At 43.7% G+C, this 11,421-nt stretch overlaps 1 protein-coding gene across 1 annotated transcript in view; it reads right to left on the minus strand.

Annotated features, from left to right (window-relative positions):
• The window catches only part of fgf10a (fibroblast growth factor 10a), a 19,108-nt gene extending 13,252 nt beyond the window's left edge, over positions 1-5,856 (minus strand). Inside the window, exon 1 of the mRNA XM_014129270.3 lies at positions 4,403-5,856. Within this exon, the coding sequence (XP_013984745.1) occupies positions 4,403-4,727 (325 nt within the window). The 5' untranslated portion in view covers positions 4,728-5,856. The remainder of the gene's footprint in view (positions 1-4,402) is intronic.
• Between the last annotated feature and the right edge of the window lie 5,565 nt (positions 5,857-11,421).

Raw genomic sequence — 11,421 nt, forward strand, 5'->3', positions numbered from 1 at the left:
GAGAAAGCCTATGAAGATGTTAGGGTCAAATAGATTTTTTAAACCACTGACACTAACCTTTTGTACATCTACACAATCCTCATAACTCACTTTTATTGCCTGTGTGGTTAAGATTTCCCACGAGAACCACACATGGGCACTATAACCACAGAGAGGAGGAGAACACTCAAGAGAGAGTGCCATCCATGTGGTGCAGACGGGTGCAGTTACAACATACATTTACACATTTCACATCATGGCTTCTTGCTATCCTCTCATAAACACATTATAAAGACACACACAACCACACTCTTGCTAAGAGAAACACAAACCGGTGAGAAAACACACAGCCTTGCGTTCCAACACCACCATGAGGCTCACGATGAAGCATGTAAGAGCCAAAAACTAGAATTATGGGCTGAGAAAAAGGGCAACATAAACACATAACTATTAGGAGCAATAATATTTCTACAACTTCCACTCGCCCCTTTTGATTGTTCATCACCAACCAGTCATATTAGTCCGTTGCCATAGGTACCACTTGTCTATAGCCTATTTCTTAGCTCTTTTGCAACGACGTGGTTCTACTGCTGAGCCATGGAACACCAGAGCCCCCATCCCCCATTTATGGTCTTGTGGAACCATAAAAGTACTAGGTTTACCTAGCCCTCCCATCCTCTATGCTACTAAGACCTCGTTTGCAGCACTTAAGAGGATTCCTGTTGTCAGAACCATTTCCTTTCACAAATCTTCTAAGAAATTATGAATCCTGCTATAGAACCAGCCAGGACAGCAGAGGATAACAAACACTATTAGGTTGGATAGTTATAGGGCCACTTTGAGTCAGTCAGAGGAGCTTAGGATTCAGCCAAGTTTGACTTCATTGGATATGGATCGAGAGGTATCTGTATCAAATGTTGCAATATAAAATGAAACAGCACCTTGTCCAGGGTCCTTGTCTACATCAAGGAAAGGAGTGGACCATGACATGACAGAAGAAGTGCTGATACTACTTATTCACTGTGCTTGCTGTACACCAGCATCTCCTCCAGGGCTCAACACATCAACGATCTCCTAATGCACTAGAACTTGACAAAAACAAATGAGTTTGACTTTAGAACAGCCCATTTTGTCGGGGATTGCCTGCAATGCTAATCCAGCAGCATCAGATTAGAGCGAGGGCTAAGTAAGGTGAGAGGAGGATAGATGGCTGCTGGCCTCACCCCTCCGTGATGGACAGCCCACAAAGTCGGCAACATGATTGGAAAGAGTCGGACTCTGTGGAGCTCACGATCCAACCTGCAGTTGAACCCTAAACTGCCCTAAGTCCCCTCCATCAAAACTGTCAGGGTCTAATGATGTTCATTAGCCGGACCCCCTTCTCCCCAGTATCCCCAAGTATATCACTTCAGACCACAGTCCACTGTGGATGAATTCAGTCGTCTATTAGAGAGTGCTTTTTTCGATTCCAGTTTCTTTCATTGATAAGCAAAGTGAAGGGAGAGGAAAGGGAGACTGGGGTCCAGATGCCAAATCAGAGAAAATCACTAAGAGAAAAAAAAAAAACCAGTCTGTTATAAACTGTTTCTTATTGGTCAGTGACATTCTAGATTAGAACAGAAAATAAATTGGACATGTTGAATAATTCAGTATGAAAATAAGCAGTTTTTTTGCTTGGTTCACACATGCAGTGCCTTAATACTATAATACTCTAATACTGGAGAGTAACGTGCAGAAAAACAGTGTGACACTGTAATACTGAGCAGATGGATTCTGAAAGGGAATCACACAATATGGGCTGGATTGGGTTTCAAACAGCACATAGATAGGTCTTTTGTAGAGAGCTGAGAGAGAGAAAGGGGCTGGGTAACACACCGGCCGTGCTGCAGCACAGACCTGACCAACACAGCACACAAAGAGGCTCTAAGAACACAGGTTTGTACTCCGACAGTGTAGCATACCTACCTACGTATTTCTACAATGGTTATCATATCATTCTTCAAAAAGCTATGTTATCAGACTTCATTTGATTTAATTAGAAGATCTTTCATTCATTCGCCTTCTGACTCCACCGTACGTAAACATCTAGCCTCTGTACATGGGCATATCAAAGCTGCTGAGGCTAAAGACCCTAACAGGCTACAATTCTGTGGGCAGTGGAGGCCTGGCCAGGCAATGCCTACTGGTCATACACTATGTAATTAGAGACAAATTCACCATATTCTGCCACGCATCAGTCTACAATGACATCTGAGTTTACAGACAGACACACCTTCTCAATGTCTGCCTTGCCTCACAAAGTATGACACATTTTCATACATACTGGAGACAATCCAAATGAACATACTTCAGAACAGCATGAAACTGGAGCTAATGAAGTGAAGGTGTTCCCACACACTACAGTCTCTGTCCTGATGAGGAAGGTCTTCTAATATTTGGTTAATTTTAACCCAAAAATGAATTCCATGATGTTGCAGGATACTACCAGACTAAGAGGAGTTGACAGGCTAGATGAACATGTACTCAGCACCATTTTATTGCACATTTTTCTGCTGTCCCAGGGTTTATGACTGGACAAACTGCTGGGCAAGGACAAAAACAATCGCTACTCCAGCATCTCCCCCTTCACCACCAACAAATAGAAGTAACATTACCCAGCAGCTCTCTCTCTTTCTGCTGCTCTGAGACATTTCAACTAGTCAACAAGTCTCCCTTTCTAGGACCAAACCAGGAGACCTGAAATACCAGTCTGAAGTCTCACCTGTAGTTTCTGCAGTTTCCAAATACATAAACCAAGAGGTGTTTATCATCTTATCTTATGCCACATCTTTGACTTTTCACCGCAAGGTTTCAAGTCAGAGAGACGGAGAACATTACTGCAACCTGGTGGGCATTTTCCTTTTGGATTCATAGAAAATGTTTTGTGTTTAAAAGTGGCACGTGTCCAAGCTGTTTTGATCGATTCAGATGTATCACCCCTTGGTAGTTCTCTCACTTTGCCTCCAACAGACCCAGGTCTTCTGCTTCCCCCCAGACATTTGTTCCTAGCCCTGTCTAGCTACACTTCAGATGGGACAGTATTTGGGCAGCATGGGATCTGAATTCCCCAAGAAGTGCTCTGTCCATCTGGTTTCAGAATTATTACCAGGCAGGCTTGTGCCTAAGGTCATTGTGGGAGCTAATGACAACCGCATTATATTCACATGTGGTGGGCTATTGGCGGGAACCACTCACATGCAGCATGCATTGGACACTCACCACAAAACACTACGCACTTCTCTTTTTTTTCTTTCTCTTTCTAACTGCCGTCTTTCCATAAACAAGCAATGTGCCCCTACAGCAGTGGATTTAAAAAAAATCTACGTATTACATTTCTGTCTAAATGTTTTGTAGCATTAAGGGTCATTTTAGGGTAGATCAAGCCTAGGTGTTATAGTCGCGACCTGATCTCAAACCTTGAACTTTTGGTGGTTATTGACACGTCCGCTTCTGATGGTTAAACTCTGAGTGTGCTGAAGGCGAGAGGAAGCTCTGCTAATTGAAATTCCTTCAGCCATGTCTTGCAGAGCCTGCGCGTCTGAGTGGCACTGTCTGAGAAGAGAAGCCTCGCACACATGGGCTCCACATGGCAAAGCCTTCTTTTATTAGGGCCAATGTGCGCACAGCGCACTGACGGGAAAGTGTACAACCAGCTTGGAGAGAGCGTGTGGCGGCCAGGTGCTACGAGCATTGGCTGGGGTGTCTGGGGTATCGCTCGCTGCGTAGTAATCTTTACGGTACCAAGGCAGGCAATTGTAGTGATTAGAGCAGTATAACGATGAGCTGAGAGATATCATTCTAAGCAGGGGTGTGGATGGATACAAGCACTTCGATACAGATATTAATGTCAGCCCATGACAGACACAGCTACGCAACTGGAAAGTGATAATGATGAAAACCTCAAATGATGATAACACTATATAGCACTAGTTTTAGTACATATAAAATTGTAATAATAAAATATAATAAGTCACCAAAGAAAGCGTATAGGGATGTGATCCCTAAGATATTTGCTCAGAGAGAAAAGGGTTATTTGGGCTATTTCTAATTGGTTCCAGTAGACGTGCTCTAAAGGAAAGTCCACTGAATTACTGAGGCATCAACCATGCTGCTTCCACTATCCAAGAACCTTCTGCTGCCCAGGCAGAGACACGAAACACAGGCTACACATCTATGCCCACTGATGCCCACCACAATACCAGGTAAGGTTCGTGTTATGTGTGGAGGCAGTGGAGCCAAAGCAAAGGCAGGGAACCAGAGAGCAGTGCCATAATAATGGGGGAAAACCAAACTCTATGGGACTCACATGTGAGAGGGATGAGAAAAGAAGCAAAACTCACAAAACATAAGCTGAGTGAGTGCATATGTTCTGGGGGTTACTTACTGTAGAGATCATCTTTGTTTTTGGTGCCATTGACTTTGCCATTTTTATCAATCCTGAGAAAGAACTTCTGATAGGAGTAGAGTTTCCTCTTGCGCACGTCTCCTTGGAGATGGTTATAGCTGCGCACATGCCGCCCCACAACAGTGTCTGAAGAGGCGTTGGCAGCCCTGGACAAGCGTGCCACGGAGCGAGTGGCGACCCCAGGTGCAATCGGATGACACGTGGAGGGCAGTGGACAGAGCAGCAGGACGAGCAGCACTGAGAGGATGGACAGACGAATGCAGGACCAGGCGGCGGCACCCTTAGTCACTGTCCATATGCACATTGTACTGGAGCTGGGAGGACTGGAGAAAAGCTCACAGAAAGGACCATGCTGGATGGGGGAGAGGGAGAAGGGCTGAGAGCGGGAGATGGAACCCCCGGCGGATGACGACGACAACACTGCTGCTGCTCTTTCTGCTGCTTATTCCTCCCGTGTTCCAAAGGAATGTGTCAACATACATAACTCGAAACTGGGAAACCAGCACCTCTCACCCTCTGTCGCTCACTCTCCTCGTACAATACTAACGAGAAGCTACCTCTACCACCTCTGGAGAGGATGAGATAAGGGGAGGGTTAGAAGAGGGGACGGGGAGACCAAAAATGTTCAAAAAAAGGAATAAATAAAACAAATCTCAAGATAAACACTACAGCTGTTTCTCATCAAAATGAAGAATCAAAGAATGGGGGGAAAAAAGGAATCATGTAATCCTTGCTTTTCTTCTGGTCTCTGGATTTTCCTCTGAAGTTACTTGTCTGTATAATGGAGCCTCTTAGCTGGAGTGTCTCTTTCTTGGTGTGCTGTGCTCCTCTATGTAGGGGAAGTGAGAATGGGAGCGCTGGGTCTCTGTGTCCTGGTCCCTCTGAGCTAGAGTAGAGTGTGAGCTGGAGCTCTCCTTCTCTTTTCTCCGTCTCTCTGAGCTGAGTCCCTTTGAGTGGAGTGGCTGCGTGCTGCTTCTCTTCTCTGAGTGCCTCTCTCTCTCTCTCTCCTGTTGGGATCCCTGTTGAAGAGGTCCTCTCCCTGTCTGTCTTGCTGCTCTGAGGTGACTGGGTCTTGTCACTCTTCTCACCTTATTTATCTGAGGCAATCCCCCCAGATGTAATCTCTTAGGATAATTGGCGGTCTATGAAAGCCAGTTGGCTTTGAAGATCTATGTGTGTGAGTTTTTTGTAATGTTGCTTAGTTGCTTGTGTGTGTCTGTGTGTGTGAGGGTGAGTGTGCGTGTATGTCAGATAGAGTAAGGGAGAGGTTGTTTTTCTCCCCTCCTATCCCTCTCTCTCTTTCTCTCCTCTACCCCTCCCTCTCACCCTGTTCCCTCCCCTTCTGAGTCCAAGTCCTACCAGTTGCTCAGAACAGGTTTGGAGTGAATTGTGGAAATTCTCTCTCCTCAACTTCTCTCCTCTCATTTCCTATTCCCATATCCCCCTCTCCCCCTATCTTGTGTATCTTTTATGTTTATCTATTTTCCTGTATTTCACAGTCTTCCTTTTTCAGTGGTGGAAGTGTTGCCAGACAGGGTAGGTCTCTATTGACTTCAGTCTTATCAATGGCACCTGGGACCATTGCTGGAAATCCTCCTTAAAAGGTGAGGCTCGGAGTGTTGTCTTCATCTGTTTCCTTAGGGCCTCTTCTTCATTTTAGAAATACATATTTGCTGAGGAGTTTGCATTTTATCCTTTCATCATGAGTGGTAATCAGTACGACAGAGATGTACCCATAAAATACAGTCAGGTCCATAATTATTGGCACCGTTGATAAAGATTATATTAGACTATAAAATAAATAACACAAATACTGAGCTGTATTGCATGTAAAAAAGAAAAGGGAAATTATATTATTTTATACTTATATAATAGCTCAGAGAGAGATTTTGTTAAACAAGTACTAAAAAAAAATCTAAAAAAGATAAGGGTGAAAGTGATTGGCACCCGTGTTTTCAATACTCCAGCACCCTCCCATTGCGAGGATAGTGACACTGAGCCTTTTTCTAAAATGTTTTATGAGATTGGAGAAGACATTGGGGGGAATTTTAGACCATTTCTCCATACATAATCTTTCCAGGTCCTTGATTTCCTTGTCTGCACTGATGGACTGCTCTCTTCAATTCAATGGGGTTTAAGTCCGGAGACTGAAGATGGCCATTGCAAAATGTTGATTTTGTGGTCAATTAATGAATCATTTGTGGATTTTTATGTGTGCTTGGGGTTATCGTCCTGCTGGAGATCCACTTGGGGCCAAATCTCAGCCTCCTGGCAAAGGCAACGTGGTTTTTGGCTAAAATGTCCTGGTTCTTGGTAAAGTTTGTGATGCCATTGACCTTAATAAGGGCCCCAGCACCAGTGGAAACAAAATAGCCCCATAACATCAAAGATGCACCACCATATTTTACCTTAGGTATGAGGTACTTCTGTTTTTTACGAGGCCAAACCCAACACTTGAGGCCAAAGAGCTCTATTTTCATGTCATCTGACCATAGCATCACCTGGAGTTTGATCAACAGCATTCACACTTAGATTAGAACCAGTGCTATTATCAGATGACATGAAAATAGAGCTATTTGGCGTCAGGTGTCCTAGAGGTTAGTTAGAGAGGCAAGCCAGCAACCGGAGTGCTGCCAGTTCGAATCACAGGTCCAACAAAGGAATCTATCGGGAAGTGAGCTGGCAACCGGAGGGTTGCTGGTATCAAGTCCTAGATGCCATTGCCTACTGTTGTGCCCTCGAGCAAGGAACTTAACCCCCCACAACAACAGCCCCCTAGGTTCCCAATGTAGCAGCCCCCACCTCTCCAAAAACCTGTATATGTCCTGTATGTATACAGGTTGGACCTTGGGTGCAATTGAACAATAAAGTCATCTTCATCTAAATCTATGAAGGAACGGTCTAAGAACCCTCCCAATGTGTTCTCAAATCTCATAAAACATTTAAGAAAAGGCTCAGTGTCGTTATCCTCGCAAGGGGAGGGTGCTAGAGTGTTGGAAACAGGGGTGCCAATCATTTTGACCCCTGTCTTTTTTATATATTTTTGTGTTGCTTTTTAAACAAAATCTCTTTCTCTGAGCAATTGTTTGGGGCGTACAATATTGCTCATTATTTGTATTATTTATTTTATTCAGTCTTTTTTGCTCATCTTTATCAAAGGTGTCAATAATTATGGACCTGACCGTATTACAGATCAAAGAAACAACACTATAAAAAAATGTGCATTATTGATGCAGTATTGATACAATATTTAGAACTTGACCATGACTAGAATTAATGGAACATCCTGACAAATTACCACAAAACTAAGGTCTAACCAAGTCAGGCAAAGATGTGGACAAACAGACAACACGCTATACATTCAGTTATAACACAAGTGATTTAATAGGCTTTTAAAACCCAAAGTAGACCTTCCGTGTGTCAGTCAATTTCACCCTTCAAAGAATCTAGGTCTCATGTCTGGTTTGTTCATTGTTTAATTTCCTTTTCACATTGTCAGACAAAAGCCATATCTCCGGTCCTTTCCCTCCTCTTTACCTACCTATCAAACATCTTGTGTTATGGTGGTCATGCTAAAGCCATTTCCACCACAGCCAAAGAAGTGTCATGCATGTCTCTCAAGATCCTGACACTGCTCAGTAAGGAGTGAAACCTTTACTTTAAAGATACCGTTTTATTGTAAGACTCCAACTTTTGTCATCAGTAAATGTGACACTTTATTTGTGGTGGTTTTGGACTTCAGCCTTTTGACTTTATTCATCCACTTGGAATCTGGCTCAGGTCTTGCATGACTTCAGTACCTGCATCCCAGACCCTTCAGACTGTCTCTAACGTCCCAGAGACGACTGGGATCCCTACCACCCATCTGAGGCAGTGAGAGAGGCCAAACAAACCACGGGATACAAGCAGGCACTCTGGGGAGGGGGATGGAGCGAGGGGCACGGGAGTGGGGATACTAGAGAGAGAGAGTACATCTGGTCTGTACAACACTGTGCTGAATTCATTGGTATACAATGGTAACACACATCACTTTCACGAGCACATTTACACACTTGTTTGGTATAGAAGTAACACTTCTGGTCATACACACATGGATAGGTTCTGGAAGTCATTGAGCTAGATATACATATGCTAATAACAAGATAGATAATATGGTCAGCTCTGATCATATTTTATGGCTGCCTTTCCAGAACATCTCAGATGTTGTGGATTATTATTGAGCTGTAGGGAAAACGTGATAAAAACAAACACAGAATTTCACTGAGTCTATCAAGTGAAATAAAAGTTAAAAAAAACAGCAAAACAACATTATTCAACAAAAATTCCTCTGAATCCCATTTCTTACATGGTTGTTTGTCTAATCCGATTGTCATCTCACTAGAGAAGATGCCCCTCCCCCTCTTTCCCCACTGGTTGTTAGAGCTCCAACTACTTCTCTGGTAGTCTGCTGTCTGATCCCTTCTGGCCATGCCTTCCAGTTTCCAGTATGATAGCTCAGCACTTAATCTGGTGTTGTACAAACAGCCTAATGTTATCATTCACTTCCCCTGTACTATACTCTGCTTCCTGTAAACCTGATGCAGGGAGGGACAAACAGAACCAGGGGAGACATTTTACATTTTAGACATTTAGCAGACACTCTCATCCAGAGCGACTTACAGTTAGTGCATTCATCTCAGTAATAGTAAGTACATTTTTCCTCAATAAAGTAGCTATCGGCAAGGTCAGAGCCAGTAAGGGGGACCTACTGGAGAACAGAATATTGTTTTTCCCCAAAACACTTCTTTTAACAAGGTGCAGCAGGTAGCCAAGTGGTTAGTGTTTGGCTAGTAACCGGAAGGTTGCTGGATCGAATCCCCGAGCTGACAAGGTAAAACGATGTTGTTCTGCTCCTGAGCAAGGCAGTTAACCCACTGTTCCCCGTGTACCGTGGATGTTGATTAAGGCAGTTCCCTGCACCTCTCTGATTCAGAGGGTTTGGGTTAAATGTGTAAGACACATTTCAGTTGGACAACTGACTAGGTATCCCCCTTTCCCTACTGTATAAGTCAATCCAACTGATACATGAATCACCCTGTCATGCATTCAACAACTAACCTTCATTTTTATCGAAAGCATTGTGTTGCAGGTTTGAAGATCAGTATCCTGTTGCTCAGGTTCTTTGAATGTCATTGATTTCATCTGCATTGCGGCAGGGTAGCCTAGTGGCAAGGTAGCTTAGTGGTTAGAGCGTTGGGCTAGTAACTGAAAGGTTGCAATTTCAAATCCCCGAGCTGACAAGATACAAATCTGTCATTCTGCCCCTGAACAAGGCAGTTAACCCACTGTTCCTAGGCCATCATTGAAAATAAGAATTTCTTCTTAACTGACTTGTCTAGTTAAATAAAAAAAATTGCTTCTCTGATACTCTTCTGTTGTGCAGCAATCCTAATCAAACTCAGATGTTGGGAAGGAGTTCTCCATGAGAAAAAAAACACTTTGTCACACAAGAAAACAATTTGTTGGATGTTTTGATGCACTGGATATCCGGTTTCCCCCCCAAGCTGCTTAGGGAAACCGTGGAAACAATCACAGGGGTAGATAAAGGGTAGCACTGTTAACACACTATTATCGGTTTCCTCTGATATTAGTCTACCTCTATGACTTTGGCCAGTGTTTTGTGTGAAGCACATCATTCAAAACAAAACCTATGTAAATACTCTCACCATGTGAGTGTAATTTGAACCCGGTGTCCATATCATGTCAGCTAAGTTGATTGTAGAGACCCACTACTTCATAGGGAATTGTGGCAACATCAACCCAAAAAACTCTACTCATGGTTGCGTCTCTCAAAAAGGGGTTAGATTTGAAAAAATGTCAGCACTGTTCCTTATTGTTAGCTGCCCTCATTTGAGACAGGAGAGCCTGAGAACTATACAACAGCACTATTAAACGCAATCCATTCTGTCCGCATAGATTTGAATCGCTAACTTACATGTATGAGTGTAAATGGTATCAGGATAATAAGGGGTCTGAATCCATCTCTGTTACTTCAAAGAGGAGGGGCGAAATTCTACCTTGTTTCCTGCCTGGATCAGGTCTTCCTGTGTGTCCTCTGTCAGGTGTTCCACTCTGGCTATAGAGAGATAATCTGTTTCAGTCAGTGCCACTTCATAAAAGCTACCACTACTTCTTGTCATGGATTTTTGTCCCTGTCTAAAGCCATATCAAAAGAGCTGATAAAATACACTATGTGGACACGTTGAAAATGTCATTCCAAAATCATGGGCATTAATTATGATGTTTCAGGTATGACCCAGATGCAGACAGTGTCGAAGAAACAAAAGTTTATTTCTAATACAGGGGCAGGCAAATGACAGGTCAAAGGCAGACGGATCAATAATCCAGAGAGGGTGCAAAGGGTCCAGAACGGCAGGCAGTCTCAGGGTCAGGGCAGGCAGAATGGTCAAAACCAGGAAGGACTAGAAAACAGGAGCAAGAAACAGGCAGGGGAGAAAACACTGGTAGGTTTCACGAACAAAATGAACTGGCAACAGACAAACAGAGAACACAGGTATAAATACACAGGGGATAATGGGGAAGATGGGCGACACCTGGAGTGGGGGGGTGGAGATAAGCACAAAGACAGGTGAAACAGATCAGGGTGTGACATTAATATGCAGTTGGACCCCCCTTTGCTGCTATAACAGACTTCACTCTTCTGGGAAGGCTTTCCACTAGATGTTGGAACATTTCTGTGGGGACTTGCTTCTATTCAGCTACACAAGCATTAGTGGGGTCGGGCACTGATGTTGGGCGATTAGGCCTGGCTCGCAGTCTGCAATTCATCCCAAAGGTGTTCGATGGGTTTGAGATCAGGGCTCTGTGCAGGCCAGTCAAGTTCTTCCACACCAATCTCAACAAACCATTCCTGTATGGACCTCGCTTTGTCATGCTGAAACAGGAAAGGGCCTTCCCCTTGCCTAAAAGTTGGAAGCACAAAATCATCTAGAACAGTG

This window comes from Salmo salar, chromosome 01, assembly GCF_965601325.2.
Source record: "Salmo salar chromosome 01, fSalSal1, whole genome shotgun sequence".
NCBI lineage: Eukaryota > Metazoa > Chordata > Actinopteri > Salmoniformes > Salmonidae > Salmo > Salmo salar.